We start from the raw sequence: 18,411 nt of genomic DNA, 5'->3' as shown, positions 1-18,411 counted from the left end.
AAGAGAAGACCCCCTCCCTTTCACCCGCTCCGTGTCAGCAGAGCCCCATCCAGTGCCCCTGCCCTGGGTGCTTTCTGGCTGGAGAGCCATCTCGCTAACAGAAAACACACTGCAGGGCAGTTAATATTTTATAAGACAGTCATAACTGCCGAGCCATCCGCGAGACGGGCTGGGCGCTGTTTCCAAGTATCCTGGGCCTCTGTGGGAACGTTATTTAAGGTGAAGTAGTCACCAAGATGACCATCTCTGATGAAATAGCCGGGCCCACATCGCCCTGGGAGCGGCTCCTGCCTTCTAGAGAAGAACCGCACACTCCACAGAGGGCCATGTCTGTCTGCCCGGACGCTGCTGCAGCAGCAATTATCCGATATTCTTCCCATAGAAGAGAGGACACGCAACCATAAAACTCGAACAGGGCAGGTACCGATCTCCATTGTGAGTCCTCTCGAGTTCGGAGAGAGAAAGCACTTGGCACAATGTGTTTCTCACAGTGTGGGCACGAGGCCCAGGTAAAAAAGGCATTTGCTCTGGCAGCAGGAGAAAACCGCAACTGGAGAAAAAGGCAGTGACGGGGCCACAGGCACTGGCACACTCTGGTCCTGAGTGGGACGCAAGAGCAGGTGACAGGCGGCGGGCTCCTCAGAGGAGACTCCAGGAAGGAGGGAGGCCTGAGCTAGAGCAGGGGCAGCAAACTCTCTGCACAGGGCTGCACGGTTGCTGCGGCGGGTTTTGCCAGCCACATGGTCTCTGTCCCAGCTCCTGGCCTCTGCCCTTGCAGTGGGAAGGCAGCCGTGGGCCATTCAGCTGACCCTGAACGACACGGATTTCAGCTGTGGGGATCCACTTCTCCGCAGATTTTCTACCTCTGCCACCCCTGAGATGCTAGACCACCCCCTCCTCTTTCCCCTTCTCCTGCTCACGGGAAGACAAGGCCTTTATGATGACCTGCTTCTACTTTTTTTTTTTTTTTTTTTGAGATGGAGTCTCACTCTGTCGCCCAGGCTGGAGTGCAGTGGTGCAATCTCCGCTCACTGCCAGCTCTGCCTGCCAGGTTCACACCATTCTCCTGCCTCAGCCTCCCAAGTAGCAAGTAGCTAGGACTACAGGCACCCGCCACCACGCCAGCTAATTTTTTGTATTTTTTAATAGAGACAGGGTTTCACCGTGGTCTCGATCTCTTGACCTCGTGATCCGCCTGCCTCAGCCTCCCAAAGTGCTGGGATTACAGGCGTGAGCCACCGTGCCCAGGTGACCTGCTTCTACTTAATGTGAATATATTTTATCTTCCTTGCGATTTTCTTGATAACATTTTCGTCTCTCTAGCTCCCTTTATTGTAGGAACACTGTTTATAATACATACAAGATACAAAATATGTGTTTATGCTATCAGTAGGCCTTCCTTCTGGTCAATAGTGAGCTATTCGTAGTTAACTTTTGGAGGAGTCAAAAGTTATACACAGATTTTCAACTTTAAGGGGTGTCGGAGCCCCTAACTCTTGAGTGGCTCAAGGGTCAACTACATAAATGAATCAGTATGTTACGTGGTTTGGCTCTGTGCCCCACCCAAATGTCATTTCAAATCATAATCCCCAGGCCGGGCACAGTGGCTCACACCTGTAATCCCAGCACTTTGGGAGGCCGAGGCAAGATCACTTGAGGTCAGGAGTTCAAGACCAGCCTTGTCAAATGGTGAAACCCCATCTCTACTAAAAATACAAAACTTAGCAAGGCATGGTGGTAAGCGCCTATAATCCCAGCTACTCGGAGGCTGAGGCAGGAGAATCACTTGAACCCAGGAAGGGGAGGTTGCTGTGAGCAGAGATCATGCCACTGCACTCCAGCCTGGGCAACAGAGCGAGACTCTGTGTCAAAAAAATTGTAATCCCCAGTGTGGAAGGTTATTAGATCAAGGAGGTGTTTCTCATGAATGATTGAACACCGTCCTCTTGGTGCTGTTCCCGTAACAGTGAGTTCTTGCGAGATCTGGTCGTTTAAGTGTGTGGCACCTGCCCCTGTGTCTCTCTCTTACTCCTGCCATGTAAGATGCTTGCCCACTTTGCCTTCTATCATGATTGGAAGCTTCCTGACGCCTTCCCAGAAGCAGAAGCCACCTGTACAGCCTGCAGAACTGTGAGCCAGTTAGGCCTCTCTCTTTATAAATTACCCAATCTGAGGGGTTTTTAAAATAGCAATGCAAAAATGAACAAATACAGTATAGCTGTGCACTAGTATGTACTCAACTTTGCAGACTGGGTGCAAATAGTCATCGAAGGGAGATGGGGTGGGACCGTTTTATAGGATGTGGGTAGGTCAAGGAAAATTACAGTCAAAGGGGTTGTTCTCTTGCGGGCAGGGGCGGGGGTCACAAGGTGCTCAGTGGGGGAGCTTCTGAGCCAGGAGAAGGAATTTCACAAGGTAATGTCATCAGTTAAGGCAGGAATCAGCCATTTTCACTTCTTTTTTGATTCTTCGGTTACTTCAGGCCATCTGGATGTACACATGCAGATCACAGGGGTATGACGACTTAGTTTGGGCTCCTAGCTACTCAGGAGCCTGAGGCAGGAGAATCACTTAAACCCGGGAGGAGGAGGTTGCAGTGAGCCGAGATCAGGCCCTTGCACTCCAGCCTGGGTGACAGAGCAAGACTCCATCTCAAAAAACAAAACAAAAACAAAACAAAAAAAACCTTTATTTGCAAACAGGTGGTGGGCCCAATCTGGCCAGTGGGCTGCAGTTTGCGGACACCTGGTCTAGAGCAGTGGGCTTCAGGCTGAGGGAACAGACATGTTTCTTTTCATCTCTGGAGTCCACAGAGTCATCTGCATTCCGGAAACATCTTATACAACAGAACCACTCTTAAAATGTGAAAGGACAGTGATGGATGCCACTCCAGGGTGAAGACTGCAGCCAGCGTGGCCACCATGAACTCTCCATGCCGGCACCTTTGCCCCAATGGCTCCCAGAGCAGCAATGGCCACAAGGCCTGAAGACCTCTCAGGACACTGAAAAATTATAAAGCAACACGCGCTGCCTGTCCCTTCGCCCAGGCCTGGCTCTGACCTGCCACAGGGATCTGAACCATCTGCAGCACCAGCCGGGGGTCCTCGGTCAGCCAGGGGTCAGGCAGGCTACCCACTGCACTGGCTCCTGAGGCCAAGGGAGAAGTCTGGAGTTCCCAAGGGGATCTGGGAGGGGTGCGCCACACCTGCCACCCAAGCAGTTCCAAAGTTTGCCTGAGGGACATGTCGTGGAGTGGACCAGATTCTGCCCCCAAGTGGTGCCAGGTGGGTGGTGAGGCCAGCAGCATGGGCAGGGGAGAGGCAGTTGCTCTGAGATCATGAAAACTTCAGCTCCAGAGCACGTTTGCTGACTCTCCATTTGTCTCTCTCCTCCTCTCCCCTTCTCCCTGCCCCCCTCATCCCTCACTCCTCGGGAGGGCATGTTGTGAGAGGCCATGTTGCAGACAGCGAAGCCAACCGCCAACACCTTGTGGGGCAGCTGGGAGACCCCAGCCAGGTCCTCAGAGACGGCCCCACCTCCCTCCCAGGAGGCCCAGCCCAGCCACACAGCTCAGCTGCTCCAGATGCCTGAGCCTCAGAAACAGCAGTGTCTACTGTGAGCTGCTAAGTCTGGGGGTGATTTGTTATGCAGTGCAAGTGACTAGGACATCGGGCTGGAGGGGGTCTGGACTGGGGGTGTCACCTATGGGGCGAAGGTGGTGGAGGAAAGGAGACACAAGGACGGGGCCTGGGGTGCTTGGGACTCAGCGCCAGGTGTCAGGATAGCGTTTGCCCTGGGTTGGGGGTCAGCCTGCCCTGCTGAGCCCTGCAGAGCCCCCAACTGTCAGGCAGGAGGGAGCAGCGGTTGATCCATGGTACCTTGTCCTCAGCAGTACCCCCGGCTGCGAGCCAGAAACCCTGACCCACTGGCTGAAACCACAAAGCAGGTGTGGGCCCCGTGTGCCTGGTGACAGCGGTGGTGGCCTTGCTTCAAAGACTCGACAGGCAGCTCCCGTGTCCCCCACCCTCCATGTCTCTGGGAAGCAGGCTCTGTGTGCAGCCCCCTGAGATTTATTGGGGAGCAGCGTGCCTAACTCACCCCCTGTAAAGAAGGGAGGCCCAGGGCTGGGCAGAGGCCAAGGCTGTGACGTAGTGTGACGTAGGTCCAGCTTAGCCTTCGTGAGCCCACCAGAGTGCTGAGGCCTGTGGCCGTCACACTGTGCACCCGCAAGCACCTGCACCCCGAGCCTGCTGGAGCTTCCTACCACTCTGCCGGGGTCCAGCTCCAGCCTCGTTAGCACTGAACATTCCGCCTGCTCGGTGGCAAAGCGCTCAGAAGACACTGCTCTGAGACTTTCTGTCATCCCACATCTTACACCAACCTGAGGACTAAGCTCTTTTTTTTTTTTTTTTTGAGACGTTGTCTCCCCTGTCGCCCAGGCTGGAGTGCAGTGGCGCAATCTCAGCTCACTGCAAGCTCCGCCCCCTGGGTTCACGCCATTCTCCTGCCTCAACCTCCCAAGTAGCTGGGACTACAGGTACCCGCCACCACACCCGGTTAATTTTTTGTATTATTATTATTATTATTATTGGTAGAGATGGGGTTTTACCGTATTAGCCAGGATGGTCTCGATCTCCTGACCTCGTGATCCACCCGCCTCAGCCTCCAAAAGTGCTGGGATTACAGGTGTGAGCCACCGCGCCTGGCCAAGAATGCAATCTTTTGTTTCTTATCTACCGATGACCTGGAAGCGGGAAGCTCCCCCTGCACCCCCCAGCCTTCAAGTTGTCCTGCCTTTCCGCACAGAACTAATGTACATCTTATACATACATTTTTTCTTTTTCTCTTCTTTTTCCATCTTGCACATATTGATTGATGTCTCACGTCTCCCTAAAAATGTCTGAAAGCAAGCTGTGCCCCAGTCACCTCGGGCACATGTTGTCAGGACCCCCTGAGGCCGTGTCATGGGCTCATCCTTAACTTTGACAAAATAAACTTTCTAAACTGATGGAGACCTGTCTCAGATATTTTGGATTCACAGCTGCTAAGCTGCTCGGTTACAACTGAAGGCTCACAGGTTAGGGGTTTTTCAAAGGTAGTTTGGTGAGCAGGGGGCTAAGGTATGGGGAGTGCTGACTGGTTGGGTGCGAGATGAAATCTAGCTGTCCTTTTGGTCCTTTTGTGCTGCATGGCTTCTGGGTGGGGCCACAGGAGCCGTTGGCAAGACATCTAGCTGGGTCCATCCATGTCAGACGTGCAATAAACCTGAAAAGATACAATAGTGATGTTCTACAATAGTGATGTTATCTGCAGGAGTAATTGGGGAAGTAGCTTGTCTTGTGACCTCCAGAATAATGGCTGACGAAAGTTTACGCCTGCACCTTAGTGGAATTCAGGCTCCTCTATCCTTCTAGCCTGGTGGTGTAACCGCCCAACGGGTTCACCTTGTCCACTGCCTAGACAGAACCGATTTATCAAGACAAGGGAATTGCAGTGGAGAAGAAGTAATTCACGCAGAGCTGGCTGTGCAGGAATGGAGTTTTATGACTCAAATCAGTCTCCCCCAGCATTCAGGGATCAGCGTTTTTAAGGATAATTTGGCGGGTAGGGCTCAGAAAGTGGTGAGTACTGATTGGTCAGGTTGAACATTAAATCATAGGGGTTCGAAATGAGTTGTGGCTGACTTCTGTGCCTGGGTGGGATCACACAAATGGTTGAGCCAGATTATCCGTCTAAGTGGTGTCCGAATGCAAGGTCTACAAAATATTTCAAGCACTGATCTTAAGTTTTGCAACAGTGATGTTATTCCCAGGAGCAATTTGGGGAGGTTCAGACTATTGCCGCCAGAGGTTGCACGGCCCCTAAACTGTAATTTTTCATCTCATAGCTTAATTTGTTAGTCCTACAAAGGCAGACTGGTCCCCAGGCAAGAAGGGTTTTTTTGGGAAAGGGCTATTATCAATTTTGTTTCAGAGTTTAATCTATAAACTAAATTCCTTCCCAAGGCTAGTCTGGTCTACACCCACGAATGAACAAAGGCCATTTAGAGGATAGCAGGAAGATGGGGTGGGTTAGGAGATCTTTCCCTGTCATAATTTCTTCAGTTACGATTTTTGCAAAGGCGGTTTCCGTGGTCTCATTAGCTTTACAAAGGCTGTTTAGTTTTGAGGAAGGGGTGCTATCATTTAAACTATAAATGTCTCCCAAAATTAGCTTTGCGTATCCAGGAATAATTAAGGGCAGCTTCAAGGACAAAGGCAAGATGGGGATTGGCCAGATCTCCTTCAGGGCCATCATTCTCTCACTGATACAATTTTTGGCAAAGGCGGTTTCAGAATGCCCGTCTTTTTTTTTTTTTTTTTTTTTTTTTTTGAGACGGAGTCTCGCTCTGTCGCCTAGGCTGGAGTGCAGTGGCCGGATCTCAGCTCACTGCAAGCTCCGTCTCCTGGGTTTACGCCATTCTCCTACCTCAGCCTCCCGAGCAGCTGGGACTACAGGCGCCTGCCACCTCGCCCGGCTGGTTTTTTGTATTTTTTAGTAGAGACGGGGTTTCACCGGGTTAGCCAGGATGGTCTCGATCTCCTGACCTCGTGATCCGCCCGCCTCGGCCTCCCAAAGTGCTGGGATTACAGACTTGAGCCACCGCGCCCGGCCTGGAATGCCCGTCTTAATGTAACTGTGGCCCATGTAACGATGTTTAGGGGGTCTTACCTGATTTCTAAAAGGCTGAAATGCTTGTAAGGGCTCTGCTGGACCTGCCCGTACGTCTTTCCTATAAATGCGTCTTTTCTGTAAATGCTGGGAGGGAGGGAGACAGGGAATCAACACAGCCCCAGGGCTGCCCTGGGTTTATTCCAAGAGTTTGAATCCCGTAACTTGGAGCTGTGTAGCGCCCATCCCATCCACGCTAGGCCCGCGCTCAGAGACAGGCCTAGGCACTCGGCCATGGTGCGCGTGGGACCGAGCCCACCCCGCTCGGTTCCAGGGAGCGGCAGCTCAGCCCTCACGGGGCCGCCTCCGGGACCGCCACCTGCACCCACCCACGGCTCGCCGCGCGCTTCCGGGGTCGCGTTAGAATCGCGTCAGAGCCGGGCGCCCCAGGCCGCCCATGCGCAGGAGCAGAGCCAACGTGTCAGCGGCGCCCAAGCGGCCCCAGGGCGCTCTCCTCGCCAAGCCGCCAATGGGCTCAGGATCCGCCCCTGACGACGTGGGCCCCGCCCCTGGAGACACGCGCCGCGCAGTCGTCACCCGCCCGGGAGCAGGAGGCCGGGGGCGCCCGCCGGCCGGGCCTGGGCGGTCGCCATGAAGCTGACGCGGAAGATGGTCCTGACCCGGGCCAAGGCCTCGGAGCTGCACAGCGTGCGCAAGCTCAACTGCTGGTGAGGCGGGGCCTGGCCGCGGCCGCCCCGGGGTCGGGGGAGGAGCTGGGGCGGGGAGGGGGCGGGGCCGGGGCGGGGACTGGGGTGAGGGCGGAGCCGGGGAGGGGGCGGGGGCGGGGGTGGAACGGGGGCAGGTGCAGGGGCGAGGACGTCAAAGGACTCAGGGGTCAGGGAGGAGAGGAGACCAGGGGTCAGGGTCGCCGGGGCCCCCCCATGTCCCGGCCCGCCTTTGCCCCGGCTGCCCTGTGGGCCAGATCTGATGTCTGGGGTTGCCAGCAGTCACTGGGACCAAGTCGAATAGGAGAGAGAACTGAGTTCTCGAGGACTGAGTCAGGAAACACGTTGGTAATCAGTACTGGGGGCGGCCGTGCCAAGGGTACGCCTGGCAGGTGATAGGAAGGGACGTGGGTGCGGTGGGACCCATGAAGGCTCAAAGGCGGGTAATGCTGAGTCTCACCGGGCCAAGGAAGACCAGGAGCTTCCAGAGGAGGCAGCCTGGAGTTGAGGCCCGCACGATCTCCAGGGCTCCCTGGGGACTCAGCGGAGTCGCTGCGCCCTGTCAACTGGCCGCACCCTGCAGGCGGGGCGTGGGGGTCAGGGAGAGCAGGCGCTTCCTCCCAGGGGTATCCCCATACTGCCCAGAGCGAGCTCTTCCCTGTTAATTAAAAAGCTTTTCTGTCTGCCCTGGCACATCTGGTGTTTTGGCTACAATTCCCCTGTGTCATTTGCTTTCAATAATGCATTTCTTTGTTTTGCACGGGGTGGTCAGTACTCTCACTAAGCTGGAAGAAACAACAACCCGATTTCAGGCTTTTAAAGTTTGCTTCATAAGTCGCCTGTTCACCCTTTGAACTTGGCCTCTTATAAAGACGCCCTTGTTGATGTCTGTCAGCGAGAGAAATTAACCTTCTGCTATTCAGGGACCATGAGGAACAGTTCATCTTTTCGTGTCTTACAAATGGCTCTGCTGCTCCTTATCTAAAAGGTACCACCCCAACGTCATACAGTGTAGTTGAAAATCAAGTAAAACAATTGTTTACACCTTTGCCGGTTACCTGGGCAACCTTCCTTTTTTGCCACGCCATTAAAATCCTAGAATCTTAAGGTTTGTAGGGAGTCATCGGTAATTTTTGGAATTTTTGTCTTCAGTGTTTTTTATTCAACTTTAACAAAATTAAAGTATCTTTTCTCTCCCCAGGGGCAGCCGCCTCACAGATGTAAGTATTGCTCTGATCATCTCCAAATGGCCTCAGTCCCAAATGTTGTAGCTTCTTCCCCAAGAGAATTTTTAAGTTGACAAAACTGCCCCTATCAGTTCAGTCCCACACTTGGTACTTTGTTCACTTAGCGGGTTTCGTTATGCAGAACCACTAATGGAAAAACAATTCTCCAGTGCCAGGCTGATTTTGCTGTTCCCGTCAACATAAATGAAACGCCGTTTGTCACTTGGTCACAGAGGAGGGGAGCAATAGTTTGGAACTTGCTCTCACCTGGAAAGGAATCCCAGGAGGGTTTGTTTTACTTTGTTAAGGGGAAGTTGAAGGTCTGCACCCCCTCTTCTTGGTCACATCTAGCCTTGTGCCCCCCACCGCTACCCCAAAGGCGGCAGAGAACAAGCCCTGCTGGGAGAAATTGAGCGTGTGCGTCTGTGAAAAGATTTCTTTCTTCTCTTCCCTCATTCTCTTTCTCAGTCCAAAATGTCCCCAACTTCCAACTTACACAAGGATTGCATACCAATTGTTTCTTTCTTTCTTTCCTGTTTTTTTTTTTTTTTTTTTTTTTGGCCCAGGCTGGAGTGCAGTGGCTCGATCTTCGCTCACTGCAACCTCCACCTCCCGGGTTCAAGCGATTCTCCTGCCTCAGCCTTTCAGTAGCTGGGACTACAGGCACCCACCACCATGCCTGGCTAATATTTGTACTTTTTGGTAGAGATGGGGTTTCACTGTGTCGGACAGGCTGGTCTTGAAGCCCCTGAGTTCAGGTGATCCACCTGTCTCAGCCTCCCAAAGTGTTGGAATTACAGGCGTGAACCACCATGTCCAGCCCAATTATTATTTATCTCTTTATTCTCTGTTTTTTAAATTTGAACTGTACCTTTCCTTAAAGACAAAAAAAAAAAAAGCCTGGACACATGACACCGGATGTAATCTGTTTTGTGCTGTAACTGAAATACTGCATGTTTAGCAGTGACTATATAAACACACATGGTCATAGACACGAGTCCCTTATACATGGGATGCATCTCACTAGGCTCTGAGCTCGCTGAGGTTGGGGCCCTGCCAGTCACCCAATCTGCTGGTGCCATGCCTGGCATATGGTGGGCTCTCACATATGTGGGAGCTTTGCAGGTTGTGAAGGCTTTGTGGACCACCCTGGGCACCTCACCCCTGAATTGACAGTACCAGTGTGATCTGAGATCCAGTTTTAAGCCTGTCTTCCTTTTGGCCCAGACCTGTTATCAAGAAGGGATTTCCATCCTTTCCTTGCTTTCTGTTCCTGCATAGGGGACACTGGGGTCCCCTTACCTGATGTCCTTTGAGGACATCTAAAGTAATGAGCGCTCTGTCTCCACTGCTGGCAGCATCTGATAGCAACGATGCTGCTGTAAAATGTAATAAAAAGAGAGTGCGTGAAAGGAGGAGCCTCACATTTCTCCTTCAGTCTGCGGGTTGTCTGGGCTGCAAGGTGGCATCAGAGGGGAGCCTGGCATGCTCATGGGCATTCACCCTGGGCACACTGGCTGAGCAGGGCTGTGCCCCTCAGGCCCCAGAAGTGGGTTGGCCATGGCTGCGACAGTTCTCTGTGGCTGACGGCAGTGCGACCGCAATGCCCTGCTGGGCCGTGCTTGCTAGTCATGCTCTTTTCCTCCTAGATTTCCATTTGCCGGGAGATGCCCAGCCTGGAGGTGATCACGCTCAGGTACCTCGCTCCTGCCGTCATGCTCAGCCTGGGGCCTGGAAGCTGGGGCAGAGCCTCACGTCCCTCCCGTGGGACCCAGTGCTGTGACATAACCTAGAAACCTCCAGCACAGACTGAGGGCGGCTTCCAGAAGGGGAGGGGCCGGGACAGCGAGAGCTGGGTCTACCCCGTGGCCCCATGTCTGCCCTCCTTCCTCAGAGCCTCACCTAGGCCTCCTGATAGCTCCTGTTCCCTGCCTGCCCTGCTGTACCCCTGCCCACCCTTGGCCTGTGTGCTCCGATAAGCCATCGCTGTGTTCACTGGGCCAGTCGGTGGTGGAGCCCGCCTAAGGATGCACGGTAGCCTGCCCTGGCCGCCCTCATAGTGGCCACATCTGCCCCGAGACCCCCAGGGTCCTGGCCTTTTCTCCCCGCCAGTGCTACCACTGCTGACCAGTTTCTCTGTACCCCATGACCTGTGCCCCTCTACTATGGTCACTGCCCTCCCAACAGACTAAGGGAACCTTGAATGAACAAATGTTACTGGAGTTTTAGGCAGCTGGGGCGTATTTGGGGGCTCTGGGGAAGAGAAGAGCTTCCTTTATCCCTGAATTCCCTCCTGCCTACTGTGTGACCCAGGGAGCGAGCGGACACTCATGGCTCACCGCTGCCCACCAGACGCTGGGTGGGAGCCTTCTCTGGGTTTCCACATTTAAAAGCTCACAAGGTTTAAACCCTGTGGGGAAGGCCCACCCTTCTGTTTGGCAGCTCGGAAGCCTCCAGGCCTTGCCCTGTGAGAGTAGCTGTTGCAGGCCCCTGGTCCCTGTGACCTACCTTCTTGATTTCACAGGCAGCCACGGGCTAGGCCAGCCCCTGCCCATCCTCTGTAACACCCTCCAAGGTTGGCATTGCCATGGTGATGCCAGTGCGCAGCCTGCTGCCCGCCAGGGGCTGAGGCCAGTCCATCTGGTATTCAGGCATCCCCAGCGCGGGCATCAGCCTGAGTCTTGCTGAACGAACCGATGAATGAAATGGGCTTGGAGGCATGCTCCTGGGCCAAATCTCAGCCCTCCCACCCATCAGCTGGCTAACCTCGGGCAAGGCGTGGCCCTCTCTGTGCCTCAGTTTCCTTCCTGTAACACAGAGGTATTATAAGTGCCCACCCCACAGGGAGACGAGGAGGAGATGGAGCCTGAGTCCAGAGGTTGAACAGGGGTGTCTGTGCCTGCCGCGGGGCTCGTTTCACTAGTCAGACGATGTTTACGGTGAGGCTGGGATTTCAGCTCTGCCTCCGAAAGCCTTACCTGACAGGGAAAGGTGGAGCTTGTGGCTCCCACGATGGCAGGAAGCTTGGGGCGGGGCTGTGGATCCAGTCCTATCCCCGCAGTGCATTGAGTCGCCCAGGGACCGCAGGGCCTCCGAGCATCAGGCCTCTCATGTGCGGGGCCATTTCTGTCGCGTCTCAGGAGGGACAGGACCCGGAGGGTGTTCACCGAGTTCAGGTGTGTGGTGCCTGCACGTCGACTGCACACCACGCCCGACTGCACTGGAGCGGAGCAGGTAGCTTGAGGCCACGGGTGTGGTCCGCACACCACGCTGCTGCCTGAGCCTGGGGCAGACTCCATCCTGGAAAGGGTCCCACAGCCTGAGTTTTGCTCTTGGTAAAATGGGGCGGCCTCATAGCTAGGAGCTGCGTGAAAGGATACCTGGGAAACACCCAGTGAAGGGGTGGCATGGGGAGGCGGGCTCAGCACCGGCCTGGTGACCGCCCCCTTCCCAGGTGCCTGTGGGACTCGAGTGCAACCCTCCAGGCAGGGGGCCTTGGCTCTCGGCTGGCGGACGCTCCGCACCTTTGAGGGCCTGCGGGAGCAGCTCCGCGTGTTCGCTTGTGGAGGGGACGGACCCCACGCTGTCGGGTGAAGCCTTTGGGTCTCCGCTCCAGGCCTCCTGTGTTTCTCTACTTCTCTGACGCGTCCACGTTCTATAGAATGGAAATGAGGCCCATCCCCAGTGTCGCCACTTTCACGTGGGGGTTTGGAAGGTCCGTGTTCACTTCCATGTCACATGGAGCTGGCTCGTGTTTTTTGCCATGAGTTTTTCTGGGCACTCCGTGCTTTGGGGCAACGTGATATGTCCCTTGAGAGGCCTTAGTTTTCCCGGCCTGTGAAGGAGGGCCACATCCCGTACCTCCCACTCTAGCGCCCTGAGGAGCTGATGCCGAGCATGGGGCAAAGGGGCTGTTGCTGGCAGGGTCCACCCCAGTCCGCCTTTGAGTTCAGGACCCGGCCTTCCTATAGCTCTCTCCTTGGCCCAGGTCCTGCTGCACGTGACTCATGACATCCAATTTGGGCTTCTCAGGCGAGGGCAGGGACACAGATCCCGTGAGTGCCTGTTCTTGGGGCTCGAGATTGAGAGGTGACCCTGGGGGCCCCGTCCACATCCCTCACTGACTGCTGGTCTCCATGCAGTGTCAACAGCATCTCCACCCTGGAGCCTGTGAGCCGGTGCCAGCGCCTGAGCGAGCTGTACCTGCGGAGGAACCGTATCCCCAGCCTGGCTGAGCTCTTCTACCTGAAGGGGCTGCCGCGTCTCAGGGTGCTGTGGCTGGCCGAGAACCCGTGCTGCGGCACCAGCCCCCACCGCTACCGCATGACCGTGCTGCGCACCCTGCCGCGCCTACAGAAGCTGGACAACCAGGGTAGGTGGCCGCAGCGGGGTCACCGGCCCTCGCAAAACAATCCCTGGCAGGGCATTTCCCCAGCCCTCTTTCCTCTTCTCCTTTTCTGCAAATGCCTGGTCTGGCGGGACACAGATGTGCCCTGTGAAGTCTCCTCAGAGGCCCTTCCCCTGCTTCTGTGTCTCTTGATCCCGCCACCTGAATGCAGCAGCGCAGCATAGGGTCCCTCCTGTGACTGTGACAGTTTGTGTATCCCCCAGCAACTGCAGGACCTGGTAGCAAAGCAAAAGGGTTCCTTCTTTTGCTTCTGTGAGGAGCAGTGCTGCTCTGACCACTGCCATGCGCCCTGGCGAGCGGGGCGTCAGGATCTGGCAAGCAGCGTTGCACTGGTCCACAGGAACTGGGCAGGCTCAACGGGCCACTGTGAACCTAGGGTGGCTGTGCCGTCGTGCTCCCGCCGTGGGGAGGGGCTGTCCCAGCACCGCAGTGCCCGCTGCTGCACTCCACCTATTGGAGGCGCTCATGCCTCCTCTGGCCAGCGCCAGCACCAGTGCAGTTTTCCAGGCCGCGGTTTCATGCTGTTAATCCTTGGCATTCTCAGCACGCTAGTTTCTCATCCTTGTCAGCTATACGGGCACTAATATTTTCTCCCAGACAATTTTATTAATAACTTCAGGGAAATTGATATGTGAGTGAAATGGAATAAATTCAGTATGGTCTGTTCCTTTTTCTGTTGTGTCTTAGTTGAGGTTTTGATGAGTATTTGCTTCTGGCCAAGGCTGGTGTTTAGATTCCTGAGCAGCCCTCCACCATCTGTTGTGTATCGGCCTGTGCCGGGCTGTGGATCGGCTCCTATTCTGGGAGCTGGCCCTGGAGGTGGATACACGTGCATGTATTTCACAAGCAGACTTTGCCTGAGGCTGCAGTGAGGACGGGAGCTGCAGCGCGTGTGGCCTGCATGTGGGTGAGGCCACTCATGCTGTGTTCTGTCCTTCATCCCGAAGCTGTGACGGAGGAGGAGCTGTCCCGTGCACTGAGTGAGGGAGAGGAGATCACCGCCGCCCCGGAGAGAGAGGACACAGGCCACGGCAGCCCCAAGCCATGCTTCACACTGAGCTCCCTCAGCTCCGCTGCTGAGACCGGCCAGGACCCGCTGGACAGCGAGGAGGAGGCAATGTGAGGCTGGAGGGCAGCGGGGCCTCCGCCCTTCCCTGTCCCCCAGGGTCCTCCCACGGGGAGCGAATGGGGCTTCCAGTGAGCTGCCTCTCTGGGAAGTGAGGGAGAGGGATTATCCAGGGCGAGTGTCCGTTCTCATCCGTATTCTCTGGGAGTGACTCAGTGCCCAGGTAGTGATCTCAGTGGCAGGTCCATGTTTTGCCCAACAGCGGATGTTCCAGGGAGCAGGAGAGGGGGGTGAGCCAGGCCCCGTGCCCTGGCACAGAGAAGGCTCGCAGCACCAGAGCTTGTGAGGTGCAGGGAGCCCCTGGTGGGGGGTGTGGCCTAGGGCCACAGTCACTGGAATGGTTTGTGGGCACAGCCATCAGTGCCTGTACAGCCTTGGGCCCAGGAGCCGTGGAGGGGCCACAGGGCTGACTCTGCAGTGAGATACCGGCGCCTCCCAGGGCAGTTGGCTGTGCGTCACAAACGTGTGTGATAGAAGCTGGGTGCTTCTCTCCTGCTTGGCAGATCACACCCACTGCTGGTGCCTGTGGTGGGGACATTGGGATGTGATCTCCGTTAGGCATCTGCTGTCTGGCACAGGGCTTGACCCCATGGTCAGGAGCTCTTCCCTGGCGTTTGTGTACAGGTGCCCCCCACCCTGCCCCCGAGGCCCCAGTGGAAGGTATTACAGCTGGGAAGCCCCAGGGTTCAGGGAGGACGCCCCACAGGTGAAGTAAGTGCCGGGCTGTCCAGGAGCTGCCATCTGTAGCCCCTGACCTCATGGGAGTTGCCTCCCTTCTCTTCCCCCTGTGTGCCAGGTGGGATTTGTATGAGCCTGTCCTTTGCTTGGATGTGACCTGCAGACAGGGTTTGCAGAGGTCTCCAGTGCCACCAGCCCCCTGACCCTCACACACCTTTGTCTCTCTCTCTCACCAGCAGCGCCCAGGGTGAACTTGGCCTGAAGCCCGCTTCCCGGGACCAGTTTCCTTCCTTCTCACCCAGGGATGCTTCGAGCAGCCACAGGAGCAGAGTGAGTGACGGGGGCTGCTAGGCGGCCACTGCTGCCTCTGCCCACTGCACAGAAATCGTGGGGAGGGAGGATGGAGCCTCACAGGGCCTCGAAGAGCTGTGCCCCAGGGGGAAGCTGCGTGTGTGGGTCTGCGAATGCGCACAGACGTGTCACACGTGCCCCGCACGGAGCTGTCCTGGCCCCTCAGCCTCTCCTGGTCTCCTGGTCTGTGGAATGTGGGCCCAGGCCCTGCTGAGCTGAGGGCAACAGGAGTCACGGGGGAGAAGCGCCACACATGTGTACACAGGCGGGGCTCCTCCTCTGCTCAGATTCTCGGTATGTGCCGAATGGTCATTTGCTTGGACGGCCCACACCCCCGGGACCAGGTGCTCTGTGGTGGGGTGCCGCTGGCCAGGCCCCAGCCCCTGTGGAGGGAAGCAGCCTCGCAGTGCTTGGTGGGCTTAGTCCGCACCCCTCTCTGCCCCTAGAACGTCCTGACTGCCATCCTGCTGCTGCTGCGGGAGCTGGACGCAGAGGGGCTGGAGGCCGTGCAGCTGACTGTGGGCAGCCGGCTGCAGGCCCTGCGTCGGGAGGAGGTGCAGGAGCACGCCGAGTGACCACAGGACCTGAGCGCCGCTCCACTGTCCACGGGGACCCCAGTGTCTTCCCCAGCCCCCAGGAGCTGAAGGGTGGCTGCCACAGCCCTGGCCCCACACAAAAGCCTCCCCAGTTTGCCACATCGGCCGAGGGCAGGAGTGGGTGTTGTGCTGGCTGGCTGGAGCGGTGGAGATGCCTGTCCACACCAGAATGTCCCCAGCACTCCCCTTCTGTGGTCTGGAGGTTCTGGGCTGGCCTGGGCTCTTAAAGGGAGGATTTTGCAGGTTGTCCTCCCTAATAAAAGATTTTCCCAAGGTTGATCTGGAGGTGACATTTCCCAATGGTCGTGACAGTCTTTCTGAAAGCAAGGGCCGTTTCTCGGCAGAATGAGGAGGTGTTCACGAATGGCTTTGCCGATTCCAGCCCTTGGTCCTTGGATAGATTTCTGTTGAGCAAGGGAGGCTTCCAGAATGCCGGCGTCCACAGGGACATCTGCCCTGAGCTGCTCTCCGCAGGAAGGCAGCAGCCTCCCGCATCCACGGGAGAGGGTTTTGTTTCTTGGCCAGGCTGGGCAGGTGCGCCTTCCTTTCTCTCTTCTGTGAAGAACTGCAGGGGGGCCCTCAGCTGTGAGGCTGTGGATGAACAGGCCTGTTTGCTCTGGGGTCTGGGCCTGGCACAGGAAGCAGCTGGACTAGGGGAGTCCTTGGAGCATCTGAGAGGAGTTTTCTTTCCTCTGGGAAGAGTTACGAGTCTTATGAGGATGCCATGATCTGGACAGTGACCCGCGGCCCTGGGGACCTTCCTAGTACCCCCCAAAACCAAGGGAGCATTCACGTGAGATGGGGAGTCAGCCTTCCAGCTGGTGTGTAGGAAAGCCAGGTCCCTGGGCCCTTGTCCTGTGTGGGGTTGGGACCCAGATCTCCGTGAGATGTCCCCATCCTCCGCCAAGCGGTGATGCGTGACCACGCGTGCAGGCCACTGCTCTCCCAAGCTCAAGGCCATGCAGTGTGATCGTCACCAGAGCCAGCTGCAGCATTGGGGCAGTCACTGTCACTGGACTTGGGGAAGCCCAGGGTGAAGACAGTCACTCATCCGTGCAAGCTCTTCACAAGGGGTGCGATCCCTCCAGAAGGGGTGCGATCTCTGAGCAGTGGGGAGTGGAGTCACCACTTGGGACATGGAGGGTGGACAGTTCAGGCCTGTGTCTGCCTCCCTGGGACTGTGGGATGGGCACCCGGCGCCCTCAGTAAAGTGCTTCCTTGGAATGACTGAGGTCGTTTTAAATTGAGTCCCCTTCCACTCCCCCCGACGTGGGCTGCTGTGGGCATGTGGGGCTTACACCAGTGCCCTCCTGCCCCACACCATGTACACCTTGGTTGGGACAGTTGGGTGGGACCTGTGGGGGCAGCTGCCTGCCTTCAGCCCCGCGGTTCCCCCCACCCCGTCCCCATCCCCACCATTGCTGCCTCCACCCTCAGCCTCCTGCCGCTCCCCCTCCCGTCGCCTCCTCACCCAATGCCCCCAGCCATGGAAGACGGCCAGAAGCACATCCAGCCTGGGGCACCCCACAGTCCCACTCCACTGCTCCCCAAGTCACCCCAGACGTGGGTTCTCAAGCCGAGCAGGCACGGGCATCACACTGTGTCCCATTCACCCAGTTCACAGGAGAGGACCAAGGGCCCAGGAGGCCGCATCACTCCGCCCGAAATGCCAGAAACGCCAACTCCATGCAGCCAGAAGTGGGCCTGTCACAGGCGCTGGCCATGGCATGTCGCCCAGGAGGGAGGCAGCCACTGTCCCAGGCATCAGCCACAGGCCACCACCTGGGTGCAGCAGCTGAGTGGCAGCTGAACAGGTTCTAACACCTCATCAAGCAGGGCAGGCCTAGGGGGGTCTACTCAGAACTGAGTCCTGATCCCAGATGGTGTGACACAATGGAGCCCCCCAAAACATGCACGTGGTTCCCCGGGCCTGTGAACCTGTTTCTCTGTTCCTTTGAGACAGAGTTGCAGACCCGGGAGCACTGTCCTTGGACAACTGTCCCCTCCTGGGCCTGGCCCCAGGACGGCCCCGCTCAGAATGAACTAGAAGGCCCCTAGGTGTGGGCCCCTCCACCCCAGCTCCAGAGTTAAGCAATCTGGAGGTCTCTGGCACTAGGGCCAACACAGTGAGGGGCTCTTGGGAATATCAAGGTACCTGAGGGCAGGAAGGTCCCCAGCCCCCTCACCAGGTCCCCAGCGCCACCCCTCTGGCCTGAGCTCAACCAGGAGACTGCCCAGGGACCCTCAATGTGGCCTTTAGGCCCCTCCAAGCCAGGGTCTCCCTTGAGACACCTGTGTCCCGAAACCACATCCGCAGGGTGGCACTGCAGGAACGAAGCAACCCTCTCGGCAAGCACCTGCCACGTTGGTGCTGCAGAGCCGTGGGTGCTGCAGAGCCGTGGGTGGTGCAGAGCCGCGGGTGGTGCAGAGCTGTGGGTGCTGCAGAGCCGTGGGTGGTGCAGAGCATGGGCTTCAACGCTAAGGTTAACGGGCATCCTGCGAGCAGGGTGTCCACCACCCCAAACCACCTGCGGGACTCAGCCCTAGCCCCCGGTGGGCACAGCTTTGTGCCGCCTTCTCTTCCCCTCCCACGTGTCCACCATCGGTGTCTCCTGGATGCTGGCTCAAGCCAGCCACCAGCCTGCAGGTT

The 18,411-nt window shown here is 56.8% G+C and overlaps 1 protein-coding gene and 1 long non-coding RNA gene across 9 annotated transcripts; one reads left to right on the top strand and one right to left on the bottom strand.

The window, feature by feature from the left end:
• Positions 1 to 2,669: 2,669 nt before the first annotated feature.
• Positions 2,670 to 7,034, bottom strand: LOC108584865. Its single transcript, XR_002520782.2, has 3 exons — positions 6,712 to 7,034; positions 4,610 to 5,265; positions 2,670 to 3,002 (listed from the first exon to the last, which is right to left on the bottom strand). It is a non-coding gene; the product is annotated as an uncharacterized LOC108584865 (long non-coding RNA).
• A 7-nt stretch (positions 7,035 to 7,041) lies between these two features.
• CFAP410 (cilia and flagella associated protein 410) lies at positions 7,042 to 16,051 on the top strand. Of its 8 annotated transcripts, XM_031665790.1 has the most exons (9): positions 7,152 to 7,379; positions 8,300 to 8,364; positions 8,578 to 8,596; positions 10,252 to 10,298; positions 12,219 to 12,317; positions 12,745 to 12,974; positions 13,958 to 14,129; positions 15,051 to 15,144; positions 15,612 to 16,051. In XM_031665790.1, the coding sequence occupies exons 4-9, from the start codon at positions 10,270 to 10,272 to the stop codon at positions 15,738 to 15,740; spliced, it is 753 nt and encodes a 250-aa protein (XP_031521650.1). In that variant the 5' UTR covers positions 7,152 to 7,379; positions 8,300 to 8,364; positions 8,578 to 8,596; positions 10,252 to 10,269; the 3' UTR covers positions 15,741 to 16,051. The 8 variants fall into 8 exon arrangements, with proteins under 8 accessions (XP_009200421.3, XP_009200424.3, XP_003895452.2 ...); XM_031665789.1 differs by lacking the exon at positions 8,300 to 8,364 and having other exon boundaries at positions 7,126 to 7,379; positions 15,054 to 15,144; XM_009202154.3 differs by lacking the exon at positions 8,300 to 8,364 and having other exon boundaries at positions 7,126 to 7,379.
• Positions 16,052 to 18,411: the final 2,360 nt, after the last annotated feature.

This window comes from Papio anubis, chromosome 4 (assembly GCF_008728515.1).
Source record: "Papio anubis isolate 15944 chromosome 4, Panubis1.0, whole genome shotgun sequence".
NCBI classification, from domain to species: domain Eukaryota; kingdom Metazoa; phylum Chordata; class Mammalia; order Primates; family Cercopithecidae; genus Papio; species Papio anubis.
The sequence above is the reverse complement of the archived record's forward strand: the minus strand, read 5'-3'. Positions and strand labels throughout refer to the sequence as shown.